Below are 17621 nucleotides of genomic sequence, written 5' to 3'. Positions count from 1 at the left end.
CCATTAAGTCATTTCATCTGGCAAGGCAGCTGGGCCAGAGGGATTTGGCTGCGAATTTTATAAGAAATTCTGTAACATCCTCGCCTCGCTCCTCCTCAGAATGATATCTAGCTCTATGAGAGACAAAGCCTCGCCTAAAGCACTGTATGAGGCTAATATCTCCCTCATTTTAAAGAAAGGTAAAGAAGACACAGACTCGGCCAGCTACAGGCCCATTGTACTCCAGAACTTTGATAGAAAGGAAATCACTAAAATGCTGGCTAACCGGCTAAAGAAGCATTTGTCATCTATCATTCATCCTGATCAGACAGCGTTCGTCCCAGGGAGGTTCTCCTTTTCTAATGTCAGACACCTCCTTAATACTATGTATGCTGATCAAGGGAAAGCCAGCGTAGCAGAGATCTTATCCCTCGATGCACAGAAGGCTTTTGACCAGGCTGAGTGGCCGTACATGTCGCTGTACAAATTTGGGTTTGGTGAATCATTTATATCCTGGGTGTAACTGATATATGCCAGCCTAATGTGTTCTATCTTAACCAATGGCGACAAGTTAATCTTTTTTCCCTTATACTGCTTAGTCCAGCAGGGCTGCCCTCTCTTGCTGGCCCTCTTTGCCGTCACACTGGAGCCCCTTGCCCTAAGAATAAGAATAATGTTGTCACCACAACATTGTGGGTCTGAAAGTGGGAGGCATGGAAACACTCATTAGTTTATATGCTGATGATGTGATATTGTACTTACAAAAGTCAGTTTCCCTTCTCCTAGATTTAATCACCTTTTTTGGCAGGTTATCTGGATACACAATCAACTGGACAAAAAGTGCCTGCATGGGTTTCTATGATACAATCCTGACGGCAGACACCAACTGATCCAGTTCAAAGTTGTCCACCGTCTTCACTATTCTAAACTCAGGTTGCACAAGGTTCATCCTTCTGTCTCACCACTGTGTGACAGATATGAAGTGACAGGTTGCACATTGTCTCACACTGTCTGGTTCTGACCTTCACTGACTGGATTTTGGACCAAAATATTTGACTTTTACTCAAAAGCCTATAAAACATCCTTCCCTTTGGAAACTGGGGATGACTGCTGCCAAAAGACTCATTTTGAGGGAAATCACCCTCTCCCCCTTCATCCGGTGATGGATGGTTGACATGGTTTTAGTCATAACTTGAGTCTTTCATACGGATGGAAAGACTCAAGTTCTTGAGAACCAGTTCAATAAAAAAATTCTCTGCTATCTGGGACCCATTTCTTGCCTACCTAGATGAGGCCAGGGGAGGATGAATAACTCACCCAGCTAATCTCTCATGGCCCTTGTTTGAGATCTAATGCACAGCACTTTTAAGCACTCTGTCCAACTGGCAGCCCTTTAATGCTAATGTTATTTTATTTATCTATTTATTCATTTTCTTTTAAATTTTTATTTATTTTCTCATTTATTTATTTATTTTCTCTCATGTCTGAGCTTTCCTGTTATTTGACTGTTTCTGTTGATCTAATTGCTTATGAAAACCCGCAAAATAAAGCACTGAAAAAAAACCCCTTAGAGTTGGTGATAATTCTCTGTGGGTTCATCATTATTATATAACTATGACATCTTGTTATACTTTAGGTCATTTTCTTGGCAGTAAGCACAGTGTATGTCTGTGTGCTACTTCTAGTCAATAAAAACAACGCCTGAGGAGTTCTCAGGGTGCAGACTGACCGATCCACAAAGTATCCAGTGATTGCCGCCTCATTGACGGTGTTGGGGGGTTTCCAGGCAACCAGGACGTAGTCTGAGTTGATGTCATATGCCTTGACGCTCATTGGTGCACCAGGGGCCCCGGCTGCAGAGGGAGCAGCATCTATGGTGCAAGGAAACCATGACATAAGGGAGGAAGAACGGACAGGGGGACAGCAGAACAGGAACACAAAGATATCAATACTCAATTTGCAATAATGACATGAATTCACAACACACAGATGGTGCACATCATAGTTTTTGCAGCACTGAATAGAAGGAAACAAAGGTTTAAAGACAATGTTTTAAGGAAAAATGAAGCAAAGAATTAAGAGGAAATTAAATGTGCAGTAATCATGCTTCCTTTCATTTATTTTTTTGTTATATTTTATTTATTTTCTTTTCAGGCAGCAATATTTCTATACACCTCTTTGTTGTGAATGTATTTCTGTGCCCATTTGTTGAATATTAAGATTCAAAAATCTTCCTTTAATTTTTTGAATCACAAATCAGACTAAATACTTTGTGCAGAAGCCGTGGGAACTGAAGCATTCACTTAATCAGTTAAAATGAATGAATATGTACTTTGACCTTTTGTCATGTTGAAGCACATTCTGAAATCCAGTTTGGTGAGAACCGAGTGAACTTCCCCTCGGTTTATGAGCCTGTCACAAGCTGTGTACTACTGATGTTACACATGTAATTTGGCTTGACTGAGTGCTAAAGGGTTGATACTGTTGAAAACAAGATAAATATTTAGATTCGAATGAAACAATGACATAAGAGGTAAAATGCGCACTACATTTATGGCAACAGATATTGCTAAAAGCATTTCCATATTTCTTATATCTGTATTGGTTCTAGGTGTGATGTTCCTGCACAGCATTTTTAATAAGTCACCTGTCAATCAAACAGTATGGATTTACCGTGATGAGTATACATTTTATTTTCTTTACATAGGGATTTAATTTCTGTAGTTGGAGCTCAGTCATGGTTACTGTCATTGCGCCTTTTACAGTTCTTCTAATTATTCTAACACCGAGGTTCACGTCACCTTTTGCAATAAAGCAATCCAGCAGGTTTTCTAAGTATACTAATCTCTAAAATCGATGTGATGATGGATTTGTTGACGTCACATGATGCAGAGGATTGTGTCCTACCTGAAACAAACAGGTAGGCGCTATGCTCGGCGGTGCCATCCTTTGTAAAGATGCGGAGCGTGTAGAGGCCCTCGTCGTCCTTGGCCAGGTGGGGCAGTTTCAGACGAGCCAGTCCTCCACCCACTGACATCTCTGCATGTTTACCTGGCTTCAACAGTTTATCTGTCAGCAGACAAGATGGAAGATATAGTCAGGAGTGATCACTTAACACAGAACCAGCTGTTGGTTTCTGAGGCAGCTACAGAGGAAATAGATAAATGATACTGACATGCAAATTAAATAACTGTATCATAGGGTATAATAGTACAGAATTGACATCCCAGCTCCATACATGAACAAATGAGCGAATGATTGAATGTCTTACCGTCTCTGTACCACTGGGCGTGCGGTGGTACGTTGGGGAGGTCGGGGACGACCACCATGGTGCACACCAGGCTGATAGAGCCGCCCTCCACACCAAAGCTCACTGAGAACCGATCCAGCAGGGTGACCTCCAGCTTACTTGGATGGATCTCAGTCAGATGAGGCACTGGCCAGCAGAAAACAAGAAGTTATCATTAATCAATGGCATATCATATCATGTTTATTGAAGCAGACTCTACTATAATTGCGTTTTTTCCCCCCAAAATTGCACTTTATTGCTGTTTATCTGTATTTTAGCAGGATGAATCGGAGTTATGATGTGACCAATATGGACATAAATTGACAGTCTACATAACTTGAGAAGCAGGCAGACCAGGCTGTAAATCATGGCCTTATTTAGTGTAATTCTATTGTAATTGTTTCAGCAGTTTACACATTCAAATCGTGTAATGTACCTTTAAAACCCGCAAACACTACCATTAGAAATTCCCCAAATTATTTCCTGTTTATATCAAGTGGTGAAATAGAAAACCCCTCCTGAATATATTAACTAAAACTGGAAATGACTTATTTCCGCCTCTTCAAGGACCGTTAGGGTTAGGGTTGGATCTATCAGATCTGACTTTAGGAACTCCTGTCTTATCATTGAGAAATTTCCAGTGGATCCCCATAAAATGTTGAATATTTCTGCCCCAGTTCATCCTTTTGTATCAGATGGCACTAATTTTGATGACACCTTTGTAACTCTTTATATGTGAGTGTGCAGGGTTCTTTGATTTTTCCACAATTATGTTTTTTTTTTTTCATCCAATGAGCCATATAATACTGCTTATGCACACAAAGTCTGGACTAATAATGCATCTCACAAATGTGTTCAGACATTTTTAATCACTAATTGGGCCGAGGGAAGCTCTGTGGTAACTGGTCATGAGACACTGTGGTCTGTTTGGAGCACAGACTCATGATCTACTAATCACGATGTCTTATGATGTACTAATGGTGGAGGAAATTATTTGCTAAATTTTAACATGATTTAATTTCCTGAAAAACTAATACATCACGCTTAAGTATATACATGTTTAATTAGATCACCAGGGGCTGAAATATTTATTGTCAACAGACGTTTCTCTTGTTTTTTTACTCTGTCTGGATCTGGACGAGAACAACAGCGTCTCACAATAGTTTCCATTTCTTATCAGGCCTCTCACATGCTCTGCTATTTGCAGCCTAATGATCCCATGCGGAGCTGAGTGTCTGGGCCTGATTCCAAACAAAAATTAAAAAGAGCCCCCTTCTCATCAGCTACCGCCCCCTTCTTTCCTCTCACCTAGACCGAGATGGCAGGACTCCCCGGCTCCTGCTGGTCCTGTTGAAAAACGGAAACCATGATCACAGAGAGAAACATGACAGATGAATGCTGTCTTAATAGGAGTCAGAGGAAGGCAAAGGCTTACTCTTCACAATAACTTTAGCCTTGCTGGTAGCTGTGCCGTGAGGGTTGGTGGCCACAGCGCTGTACTCAGCGGTATCACTCACAACACATCTACAAGAGCGGACAGAAAGGAAGATGTCACAATGTTATTTAGTGAAATATATGAACGTATAGCCGTAGCTTTGATTAGGGTAGAGTTGTGACTTCCCAAACTTGACTTATGGTTCTATAAGTGTTTGAAATTTATATTTTAATGCATTGAATATGAAAATAGTCTTAGTCAGTCAGCATTAGTTAAACCGACTACTGTGATTAATATGATAATTTTGGAACTTTTTATGTGAATTTCACTTGAGACTTTTTTTTAGATATTCTTCAATTCAAATCTTAAAAAGTCTTAAAATTATTCTCATACTAAAGGTTTGTAGTTCTACTCAGGCCAAATTTCTAAAAATTAGATTCCACTAGCTGATCAAGCTCGTCTTTTCCACTGGTCTGACTGTTTCTTTTATCAGTCCCTCTAAAACAATAAAATATTATACTGGGATTTTTAAAAATATTCTCAAGTAAATGAATGTCTAACCTGTCGTTGTGGTGTAATTGCTGGAAACTGATCGTGCTTTTGTATCGTATTTAACCTTTTACTTATGGTCACAATACTCCAAGATGTGTGGAAAAAGATATTTCACTATAAGAAATGTTTGGCAAACCCATTGTACTTGACGAAAAAGAGGATTTAAGCACATTAAGGTAGTGGTTTTCAACGTGGGGTCCAGGGGTCCTTGAAGAGGTCCCCAGCAATAAGAGGAATTATTTATTTTCACTATAATAGCTTATGTAAGTTTTAAATTTTGGTCATCTAAAAGCAAAAATCTTATCAGACGAAGGACCCTGGGACAAAATCTTATCAGATGGGGGTCCGTGGTCTAATTTGTGTCAGTTTAAGGGTCCTTGATGTGAAAAAGTTTGAGAACCACTGCATTTGGGAACCATTTAAAGTCAAAAAGCTGCAGTTAACAGACAGTATCACATTGACTAAATGTTCCTTAAACTATCCTGACTACCTGTCAAGACCAAACTGGATCTTGGTATCTTATTTTTTATCAAGAAAACTATTTTCCTGAATTGTTAAATACACCAGCATCTTTGCCGGGATGCGAGGAAGAGTCAGTTATCTCTTCCCAAACCTAACACAAACTATGAAAGACATTGTGCCATACAGACAGGAACAATCTAATATGTTACTAGTATAAACAGTGTCAAATTGCAAGTGAAATATATTTTAAGAAACACAGTTTAATGTAAATATCTAACTTTGTAATTATCTTTTGGGCCTGTTTTTTAAAAAATCTCTTTCTGGGTTATGCCCTGATTCTGTTTTTAAAAAAAATCTGTTAAACTAATTTGTGTTTTCCTTTTTCTGCATTTTACATTCCTCATGATTTTTCATAACTGTTAATGTCCATATTTTTGTCTCATGTCATTTGTGTGTATTTATGTACCCCAAGACTAGCAGCTGCATTAGCAGAACATAATAGGAATCGCAGTAAAGCTTTTACTTCCCTCAACAACACTTTGGTAGCTCTTAAAGTTTGGCTGTAAACAGAAGACATCATGTTCTGCTTCTTTTGAAAAATGATCTCATATGTTAGGAGTGCATTGAAAAGAAGGTGTATCAAGGCAGCGGCGGCCTTGTGACGGCGATTGAAGAGGAGTCAGAGGGTGAGAATAGAAGGAAGAAATGTGACCTTCACCCTGCACGGGAACTATTTTAAAGGTGATCCATTTTCTCAGCTGTGAGGGACATAAATTGAGACTGTGTTCTTTTTCTAGCGGAGCATTTCACTTCGCACTTTTGTTTGTGCTTTGAATGAGAAAATTCTTCATTTAAAAGGTTTTAAAAGTTGGGGACATAAACTACATTCTCCTGAATGACCCTGTAATGCAATGACGGAGGACTGGAGATATTCAGTGCATCTGAGAGAAAGAGAGAGGGAGACAGAAAGAGAGAGAGAGAGAGAGAGAGAGAGAGAGAGAGAGGGGAGTGGGAGGAATTCATGGCTCGAATGACGCAAAGGTCAGCACTTCGACACGAACAGCTGAGGAGTCTTCAAGATGACGAACAGGCCAGCAGACCCTCCTCTCACTCCCTGTTCTCTCTCTCTGGTCAAACTTCTATTGAATTTAATGCAAAAATGAAGATAAAGTGCTAAAAACTTTTAAGTGCCACAGAGGAAATTATTAATAACTGCAAATAAGTTATTCTATAATCTTTTAATCCTGCTGGTAGTATGTTTTCCTCTCTGTCTTTCTTTTTTAAATTTGCTCTCATAACACAGGTTCCTTCATATTTTAAAAATTACAAGATTCTTCTTATTTGTGTACTATAAAGCTTTATAAGACAAAGCAGCATATTGATGCACTTGTCGCTTCAAATAGCAGCGAGAGATACAGATAGCACCGGTTGGAATTTCAAAATATCCCTTCCTGTCCAAAACCTACTACCCATACAGCCCATGTCACAGTTAAATAGTGAACAGTGGTTTGATTTCCTTAGTTTGGTTAGTTAATATATTACAATTTCTGATTAAACCAGAGCTAAATAACGTTATCCTGCTAACCAAACTCAGACTAGTTTATTCCTGTTAACTTCTGCCTACTGCTTCAGCTTTTCTTTTTTTTTTTTTTCTTACATTTTTTAGCTTTGCTATTCATGTAAGTCAGTCAGTGACAGTCAGCTGTTAGCCTGGTCAGTGTTAAAACTACATCAAAAAATACTTCCACAGAAACTGTAAGGGGGCGAATAAAGTGATGGGACGCAGCCAGGTAACTGAACGCAATTGGCCAGGGGAGGGAAATGGACATGAGGGTGATGACAGTCACCCAGAAAAATATTGCAGACCTCTCACTCAGTGGTGTTTTGTTTTTTTATTGCGCCATCTGCCCAATTTGTGCAGCGCCAGCGGAAAAAGTCCCAGTACTTCCAATGACCAAAATAAAACAGATTTATTTATTGTAATGTGTGATTTAAGCACATAAGAGAGGTGTATTTTTTTACATGAAAACTTTGGAAAGTTCAATTTAAAGCTTTTTTTCCAAACTATTTTTACAATATCTGTTCAGTGTGAATTGTTCTTCAGACGTGTTTTCAGGCCTTTGATATCAGTATTCTATCACTTGAACGAATGATTAATACAACAAAATTGCAACAAATGCTGGGATTTCGTTGAAAGAGTAGTTGATAATTAAAGCTCACATATTTATAGACAAATATAACAATGCCTATTTAAATGTCTTCAAATAAAAAATGTGTGATGTTTCATAAAAATTCATTGTCTACTCAGCAGAGTTGTGTTTGTCTCGTACCTGCTAATGATCAAACTGTGGACTCCATACTTGCTTTCAATCTTGTACTTTCCTGGAGCACTCAGTGGGTCGACTGGCACTCCGCCTTTATACCTACAAAGAGTCAGCAGTTGTTCACAGTTACAGTACATGCTAAGACTTTAAACTGATAAAATATATTTAAGTATGAGTATAGGGATCCATGTCTTTCTGATGATCCATCCTACTATAAAGTATTGTGTGTTGCATCTTCAAATAGCAGGAGATATTTACAAGGTGCAGGCTACTAAGTGGATGCGCCCAACATTGTAAATAGGTATTAACTGGATTAAATGAAAGCCAACGGTGCTAACAAGCCCTGTCAGGAGAGATCAAAGGATCAATAATACATATTTTACAGGGTAACATTTAAATAACTGAGCTAGACACTAAACTAACAAAGCTAATCCTAACACAAGAACGGTTATACTAATCAACAGTAAGCATGTGGTCATTAAGTTCATTGGACATGTTGCTTGATGGTTTGTAATTAATCTTGTAGGTTGTTTTGTTGTCTAAATATTATTTAAAATGTGAAAAGTGTTGTAAAGTGTTAAAAAATGAGTATCATGAGTAGTACTTTAATTGTAGGTACTTCTCTATATTCTGACGTAATGATGAACAATGACATGTGAATATTCTGACCATTTAACAACGGGCCTTGGTTTTCCCTCCACGGTGCAGAACAGTTTGACAGGAGTCTTCTCCCACACAGTGTGGGGCCGCAGGGCCACCAGGAAGTCCGGCATCTTGTGGACTTCATCATACAAATCCACCTTCTTGGTCATCATCTCCTGAACCTATATAGCCCATAAGTCACAGGACAATTACATATTTTTTTAATTCTAATTGGTGATTTTTATGTGTTTATCATGCATAGTAAACATTAAGACCAACTGTTTCAATGAAAAGAAGACGTCACTGTAAGTACCTCTATGCCAACATTTTGTAATCAGCAACTTTCCCTGCTGACACCTCTATTAACAAATCTGAAATCTGCCTAGACCAGAAAGATTAGAGAGGTGAGGTCAGCAGGCAGCAGTTAGCCCTGCAGTCAACAAGCAGTCAGCAAATTTTAACTTTTAACATCAGCATCATCCATCTGTCTACATACAGCAGGAGAAAGACTCTTATATTGCACCTTTCATATATGAATGACCACAGTATTTCTTTTAACCATGGCCAAGATCTTTTCCTGACCCTGAGTCATTTTTGTGCCTAAACATGCCCAAATTTTAAGGTAGAGAGATCAGAAACTGCTCATATGAATCACTTTTGGAACATTCATTGAAAATTGTTTTGGAAGACAATGACAGATAATATAATTCTGCTGATAGGAGCATCGGATCAGAAAACGCTATTACAAACATCCCATTTTTATGGATTAATTTGTTTTGAATGTAGTAGACTTTGGGTGCAACTCAAGTCCTCAGGCATTTTTTGCTACAGACAAACTGCAGGAAATAACTAAATAAAAGCAGAAATGCAGCTTAGTTCACACTCTAAGAGAAGTAAGCAAATCAGATTCAAATGACCAGAGAGGTCCAAAAGATTACTATCTTACAATCATATCAGAGATGAATTGTATCTATGTGTAAAGACAACCTAGACACACTGTATGTAACCATTGTTGCAATTAGTGCATTGATGCAGTGTGTTAAAAACACCATGATGCTGTGATAAAGAGAAATGTACAGTTGAGTATCATCTGCATATCTGTGATATGGACTGTTCTGTAAACAAACTTGAATGAATTGATCTTTGTCATTTAAACCGCAATTTGTACTCAAGGTAGGAAGTCAACATTGTTTTAACCTTTGGCTGTAATAAGTATACTCATTAAATAAATCTAACAGCCATGTTTTGAGGTGAAGAAACTCAACTTTCTTGTTAAGTTTCACTTTAGTTTCACATAGAAATCATAAAAAAAGCAATAAGACACTACAAAATAAAAAGTACAGCCGCACAAGCAGCATTAAATGGTGAAATGTTGTCCACTTAGTTACTTACCTCTCTCTGTATAGCAAGACTCTCCACTTGGGCCTTGGTGGAAATCCGCATCCTGTGGAGCTCCTCCTGAATAACAGCCAATCCTTTCGCAACATGCGTAGTTACTCTCTGGTACTCTTCAGTCTCATCAGCACTCCTATCAACACAGAACTCCTATTAATCTAATTCTAATCTAGGAACCAGCTAGTAAAAACCAAGTGGGATTAACAATCTTGACACTTTTGTATCAAACTTTACACATGAAACTTTTGGATTGGATAAAACTTGGAGGCCAGAAATGGAGGACTACAGTATATCTTCAAATCAGATTCAAGTCCTGGGATTACTTTCCCAATAACTTTTAGAAATACCATCAAATATAAAATAAAATAACATAATTTTCTCCATATTGTGCCACAATATTGCCTGTTTTGTATATTTGATCAGTAGTACCCGGTACAGCAATAGTAAGAATTTTAAGAGTTAACTTATCACTAGCAGTGTTAATACTGTACCCATGTTTTTATAAGTCCACTCAGTTAATTTACCACACTTGGTAGTTCTGGACAGACATCTCGTGCATATGAGGTCTAGAACTCCTAAAATCAACACCAATCTCCAAATTATCATCACTGAAAAATAAGCAGTTTTTAACACTGAAGAAATGTGCTGCCTTGACTTGAGTCAGATAGTAGAGACTGTAGTTCAGTATTACCTTACACCTAAAATAGCCGGACATGTGTCAGCAGCCAATGGAAACGGTGGGAACTCACCTCTGCCGGAACGCCGGTATGGTATAGGCTGGTTCTGCCATAGCCTCTGTGGCATGGGCGTGCACGTGGCTCTCCTTAGAACTTGATTTCCTGTTGAGATAAAGTCAATCAATGTGAAATAGCCACTGAAGAGAAATTGTACCAGCATGGACCTTTCCAGTTTTAGTTTTGATGAAGCAGTCGCTTTGGTAAAAACTCCCAAAAGCCACCAGAGGTCTTGTCTGAGTTTGATGTAATTGAAATTCTCACAAATGAAGGCCTTATCTGTGATGTCATGTTTTAATATTCTCTCATCTACTAAGGACAGACAGAATATGAGTCCTTTTTTAACTTCAAGACTATTTTTATTATTTCTTCTCTGTTGTTGAGGCCCCATTTCTCTCCTTCACATTGCCAATGTAATGCAATAATATTTCCTAAATATCCTAAGCAATCCCTTCAAATGATATTAAGTCATTTGCATTACAGAGCGTAAATATATATACCACCTCCTCATTCAGTTTGCACTTTAAGGGGTCTGCAGCCAAATCTATTTGAAAAGGCTGATGGTTGTTAGAGTCTGATACAGATGAGGAGAATTCGACCAATGAGTGACATGGACATGGACTAGGATTTCATCCAAAAAACCTTTTGAAAGGATACATTAACATGGCTGATCAAACTGACAAAATAATAATAAAAAAGGTCTGTATAAAAACTAATCAAGAACCACTCAGCCCTCCATTTTTTTTCTGGTCAAATTTGGTCAGTAGTGATATGCGTATCTACAGCTCTGACCACTGGCCTCAGATGTAGGTCAGGTTCAGGGGAATGGCATGCATCCTTTCACGTAAGACAGGGGTTACATGACAACATGGCAGCCAGCTACACGAAGACTTGGTAATCAGAACTTGGCTTGAGGTGCCTCATATGTGGTACTTGAGGCAGTTTTAGGTCCTGCCCTCGTCGCATCATCACTAGTGACAACAAAGCTGGCACAGCCATTGACTCATGAATCAGATTCAGCGCAAAGTGTGACTATGCTGCTTGGCAGAGCTGCACTAGGAGCCAGGTTGGTTGCAATGCTTTTTAAAATCACACAACAGCTAAAAAGCAAAACACATAATGGTCATGACCTGTATAATAAAATCAGACAAAAAAGTGTTGGCAGAAGCTGCAGCACATCAGCAGCACTATTATCTGTTGCCTTGACCAGGGCTGGAGCTCCAGAGCTTTTGGTCCCCACAATGAAAAGGGGTCATAGCAAGTAAAGCTGGGAAGTAACTCATTGGTGGCCATTTTTAAATTTTACATGATTGTAAGCACAGAGCACTTATATGACTGTACTTCTGTGTTTTCAGTGGTTTAATTTCATCTTGTCCAAGCTTAGGTTGAATGTGTGTCATCTTTGATCTCAAACTACATTATTGTCAGGAAGATAAATAAATAGGAGCATCCAGAGGGTCTAATACATTAAAGGGTTCACCTCTGATTTTACATGCCAAAGTCAATTTACTAGTCACAAACAAACTATTTTAAGTAACATTACATGACTAACTACACCAAACTGGATTGGCTTCTCATTCATTTCTTCAAGAACAAACTGAGCTATCTTAAACTTCCACTTGTTTGCTAATTTCAACATTTCTATCCAGTTTTCAACTTTAGATAGTTAAATCAGACAGTTCCTTTGGACTTAAAATAACGTAACGCTCTTTGAGTTCTCACTTTCTGACTAGAAACGCTGCTATAGGCACATACAACCACAAAAGGTAATAGTTAATAATAAAAGTTGCCAATGGGCCTTTTAGGGGATAGTAACAAGTACGACATGTATTCTCCGATGCTCGTCATGCATTGTTGAACTGTAGCAACAAAGGCGGTGTAGGTGAATGATATCAATTTTCAGCAAGACACACTAAGCGCTTGTTTAAGTGTAGGGTCTATGATGCTGTAAACCGAATGAAAACAAAGGGACAAAGGCAAAAGATCGAACAACAGTGAGTCCAACAGATTTGTTGAAGGAGAGTCTGCTGTTTAGGAGAAACTTCAGACTTAAAAATCTGACCCTGCACAGCTTTAAATCTGAAGTCAGAAGACAAATGAAAAGCCAGCGAGAAAGCAGACACATACACAGTAAGAAAACCAGGAGGCCATGTCAGATACGGCCCTTCAGCTGCGGCTCTAGCTCTACCTGGCGAAGCAGCAAGTGGCAGGTGAACTCCACCTTCATACCTTTCTGTATGATGATGGGCAGCACTTTTAGTGTGATGGTAAGCATAATCAGTTTTGACATGGCTCACATGCTTCTTCTTACTCCCATGTATGACTTTGGAAGCCATGACTGGAACACTTCAAGGAGACCTGGCCGAGGGCACCAGGGGGAGGGGGAAACCAAACATGTGTTAGCCATGACAGCAGTGTCAATATAAGCCTTCCCTTTACCATTATTGTTACTGCAGCCATAATGAAGTATCTGTGATACACATGTACCATGCTGTCATCTTTTGAACATAAGTATCCAGGGTTAACAGATACTGAAAGCATCATCATAGCAATACGTAGTCGTGCAGTAGAAAAATCGTTGTGTAATACAGTCACTAGTGTTGCTCCAGCCTAGAATAATTACTGGGGTTTTATTCATATTACAGAAAAAAATTACCATTTCAGAAAAATGCTAATATTTAAAGAATTCATAAATATCATATGAATGTATTTATCATATTGGAGGACATGCCCAACATTTAGGAGGCATCGGGATAGTTCAAATGTACTGCCAGAGCTCAGCACTTCAAATGTTTCACCTTACAACCTCACACAGCTCAGCTATGAATAGCTTGCAGCAGTCTGCCTATTCCATGATTGGAGAAATGAAGGAAATAGAGTCATTACCAGCAGTGCACAGACCTCACATCATTTAATTAAAACCATCACAGAGGAAATGAGACTGATCAGACTGAATAGGCTCTTTTGACTTGAATACGAGAGTAGGGATAAATTTTAAACCAGCTGTCAAATCAAGACTCTGCTTCAGGATAATTATGCTTCCATTTAGTAAAATAAATCATTCCAACAAAAAAAACATTTCTACCTGCATCTATTTGTCTGACACAAATTAGCAAAAGAAGGTCAGCAACCCCTTAATGCACTGGTATGTTAGGAACTAGAGATTACAACAGACTGCTGCTGAGTTTCCCCACTCAGGAGACAGATTAACTACAGCCATTTATTATAGCAACACATTTCACTTATCCCACTCTTGACAGCAGATAATTGCTCTTCCTACTCTGTACTTCCTTTTGCAAAAGTTATATCTGCAATAAAATCAGCTCAATTATGAGAAAGTTTTAAGAAAAGTGTCTTACCCCAAGAGATTAAAACAGCGCAAAGCGGTGGCAGACCAGCCTGATGCCACTTGGGAAGCACTTGCTGATGGTAACAAAAATATTACCCTCTCACAGGAGGAATGCTGTTCCCCTTCCTCCCCATGTATGGATGCACTTAAGACTATATATAGCATTTACCTCCAAATTTCGCTCTCATTCTGCACTTTGGAGGTGGAGAGAGTGCATCTGTACCTGCAAATGTATTGAATTATTGGAGGTATGTTTCATAAGCTGCATTTATCAAATTTAAGTTGGTTTTCTTTGAAATTTTTAGTGAAAGTTTGAGGGACATTTTAAATGTCTGTAAATCACTCATGAAGGCTACATATTTCTAAAATGAAATATTGTTTCCACTCAACAATATTTAATCTCAGAAACTGTCAAATTAATGTTTAAATGGCGTGTTGCCAGCCTTCCCTATACTGGATAAGAAGACTGATTTACTTTTTAAACAATAACTCTAATAGGAACCTTACCTTTAGATATCAAAAATATTAGTCTACGCAAGAGCCGGAAAGAAGTTTTTAGATAATCTGCTGGTTGATCCCAACACTGAAAGCCTTATGAAACCTTTTTAGGTTTCTGGAGACAGCTTGTCTTCCTTGGCTCAACACTTGTGAGCAGCAGTCGGGCTATTTTTAACTGTAAGTCCTCCGATACAGTGATACCCCCAATTCTTACTGTACAAGAGCCCCTGCAGCTATTTATATTCACATGAGTCTATTTGGAAATTAAAATGACCGGATACATGGAAAAAAAAAACCCACTTATGAGGCAAAGTTGATGAACTGAGATATGACAGAAAACATCACAGTGAGCAGGTGTAAAGTTTATTACTCAGATGACCTGAAGTTGTTTCCATGAGGCTTCACTAGAAAGATCACCTTCCCTTTTCTGTTTAACTGTCTGTCTACACCGGCCTGCCGTTTTATTCACATATTTAGATTACAGTATGCTCATATTAAATTCAGAAAACTTGTATTATATGTATTCCCCTCAAAGCCCCAAAGTGTAGGATTTGAAAACTTCTTTGGATTTTAGTGACTCCAAGTGGTGGTGGATGAAAAAGACAGTGGCAGGCAACCTCTGACATTGAATGTAAGGACTTGTCAAGTGGCTGAAGGAGGACCCAGATGGTTGACTTGAACCACTGTAAAAATAAATTTGACTTATTATTTTAACCAGACGAGAGATGTAGATGTAGTTTGGGCAGGTTTGGGCTGAGTTCTGGTGAAAAATTCAAAATGGTTAAGCTAACTCAAAACCAACATAAGGAAAAGCTACACTGGTGACCATCAGGCTCTGACATTTACTGGCAGTGAGTGTGCTGATGAAATGACCTAGAAGATCATCCACCTCCCATATTTATACAAGTGGACCCTCCTGCAAAGGCACACCACAGTTAGTTTACCATCATGTAATGCATATGTGCCATATCAAACAACAAAGCCTGAGCTAACACATTCTCTTTACTGCATTCAAAGTGGAAAAAAGTACAATACATATGTATTCAGTGCAGGAGCACAAGCTGAAAATCCCCTCAGTAATTTATCCCATGTGTCTCCTCCACTAATATCTTTAGATTCTCATAATTCTGTATTAACAGCCAGCATTTTTACTTGGAGATACAGAAGCACACACAAACAATCACTCTGCTGATAAATATATTCCAATTTCTAAAAAATGGGACTTTGGATTTTAGTGTAGCTACACAATTACAGCAACAAGCCTACAGTACAGACCCTCTTCATAGCAGACATTTTGACTTGTTGTCAAGGTAAGCCAGGTTCAGAACTCTGGTATTGTGCATGCTCACACACTGACATGGCTTACTGGGACAATTAATGGAGCCACTGTTAATGTTGTTGTTTACATCTCTGGTTTTCCCGCTTTGATAAGCCAAAATGTCTGCCGTGAAAAGGCTCTACTCTGTTAGCAGGAGAAAATGAAATAATATACAATATAACACAGCAGACTATCCACATTACTTTACAGGTAAAACATAAAGCACTCACTGTGTGCATTTAAGTGACAAAAGATTAATATGACAAAAACAAAAAATATCACCTTAACTTCATGCTTAAAGGGCCACTGCTGCATCTCTTTATTTACCCTTATAAACCCACATTCAGTTTAGTTGACAGTCCAATGCTGCCCTCTAGTGTCTCTTTAGCTGCCATTACACTGGATATGCTGACCTGGGGAAAGTAATTCTTACTTTGCTCGTTTCATGTTTTTTTCTTTCTCTCTGTCACTCAAGAATATTAGAGGAAACAGTGATATGTGCAGGGTTTGACCCTTATAATTAAAGGGATTTGGTGACAACAATTATTATAAACATCTCCTTTCAAAACAAGGTTGCAAGAGTTTTACAACAGAAACTAATTGGATAGGAACGGTGCAAAAACATAATGTGCACACCGGAAGAATAATTATATGTTCAAGTAACGTAATATTTAATATTATGATTTAATGGTAATATTTAACCTGCTATTAATGGGGATATCACTGTAGGTTTTATTATGCATGGGAAACGTTTACAGCTAACCTGGCGCACCAGATGGTTTGTTACACAGAACCATCTGAGAAGTTGTCCATGGAAACTGTTTGGAAAAGGGCAGGCACTTTAAAAAAATACTTGGCAGGTGATTGGACAAACCATCTGTCCATCACCGTCTATCGCCATCTTACCTTGCGAGGCAGCTGGAGTCACAACGCTGATTGGTCCGAACCACCAGTGGTTTGGACACAAGCGCATAACTTGAAACCTGACAAGATGGATTCTCGCGTGAACTTATAAATCTTGTTCCTTGTTCCTATTAGAATCTTTGTTCCTCATTAAAGATATGTCTGGGAAACAACAATACAGAATCAAATTTTAAATATGTTTTTATTGTACAAAACCATAACTGTTTACAATTAAAAGGGTCAGTTCACCCAAATTGCAAAATGGCATTTCGTCTTGTGCTCCTGACAGTATCTAGACATTCAGTTTTCTTCAGATATCTGTCTCAGAACAGTTTTTATCGGAACTAACGTCAACAAAAGAAATGATCTCAATGAAAACTGTTCAAAGTGAAATTCGTGGAGTTGCAAAAAAAGAGTGGTCTTTGCATGGTTGTGTGTAGGAAATAAAACAATAGTTCAAAACAAAAAATCTACTCCTATCTCCTACTATCTTTGTTTTGGTCAAGCGATCTTCATCAGGCGTTTCATAAGTGGGAGATGTTTTGGATTATCCACAGTAACACAAACATTGTGTCTGGAAAGACCCATTGCTGGTGTTTTTTGGTGGTCTTTTTTATGTAATTATTCAAAGTTTTAAGCCACAAATGACTCATACTGGTGTGGAGGGTTAGGGTTAGAAATCTGAGAGACCAATATCTCAAAATAAGAATTAGAATTAGCTTTATTGGCCAAGTACATTTA

The 17621-nt window shown here is 38.5% G+C and overlaps 1 protein-coding gene across 8 annotated transcripts in view; it reads right to left on the bottom strand.

Annotated features, from left to right (window-relative positions):
- Window positions 1-14764, bottom strand: part of myom2a (myomesin 2a) — a 38146-nt gene extending 23382 nt beyond the window's left edge. For 3 of the 8 annotated variants that reach the window (XM_044340224.1, XM_044340180.1, XM_044340217.1), the window contains exons 1-10: window positions 14172-14341; window positions 10828-10917; window positions 10076-10211; window positions 8711-8865; window positions 8048-8140; window positions 4704-4792; window positions 4577-4615; window positions 3251-3415; window positions 2887-3048; window positions 1709-1850 (exon numbers count right to left, since the gene is read on the bottom strand). In XM_044340224.1, coding sequence (XP_044196159.1) covers window positions 1709-1850; window positions 2887-3048; window positions 3251-3415; window positions 4577-4615; window positions 4704-4792; window positions 8048-8140; window positions 8711-8865; window positions 10076-10211; window positions 10828-10917; window positions 14172-14326 — 1226 coding nt within the window. In that variant the 5' untranslated portion in view covers window positions 14327-14341. Of the gene's footprint in view, window positions 1-1708; window positions 1851-2886; window positions 3049-3250; window positions 3416-4576; window positions 4616-4703; window positions 4793-8047; window positions 8141-8710; window positions 8866-10075; window positions 10212-10827; window positions 10918-13041; window positions 13171-14171; window positions 14343-14668 lie in introns of those variants that run through there. The other 5 variants (XM_044340192.1, XM_044340209.1, XM_044340171.1 and 2 more) reach the window with 3 other exon arrangements.
- Between the last annotated feature and the right edge of the window lie 2857 nt (window positions 14765-17621).

This window comes from Thunnus albacares, chromosome 3 (genome assembly GCF_914725855.1).
Source record: "Thunnus albacares chromosome 3, fThuAlb1.1, whole genome shotgun sequence".
Classification (NCBI taxonomy): domain Eukaryota; kingdom Metazoa; phylum Chordata; class Actinopteri; order Scombriformes; family Scombridae; genus Thunnus; species Thunnus albacares.
This window is presented reverse-complemented; position numbering and strand designations above follow the sequence as displayed.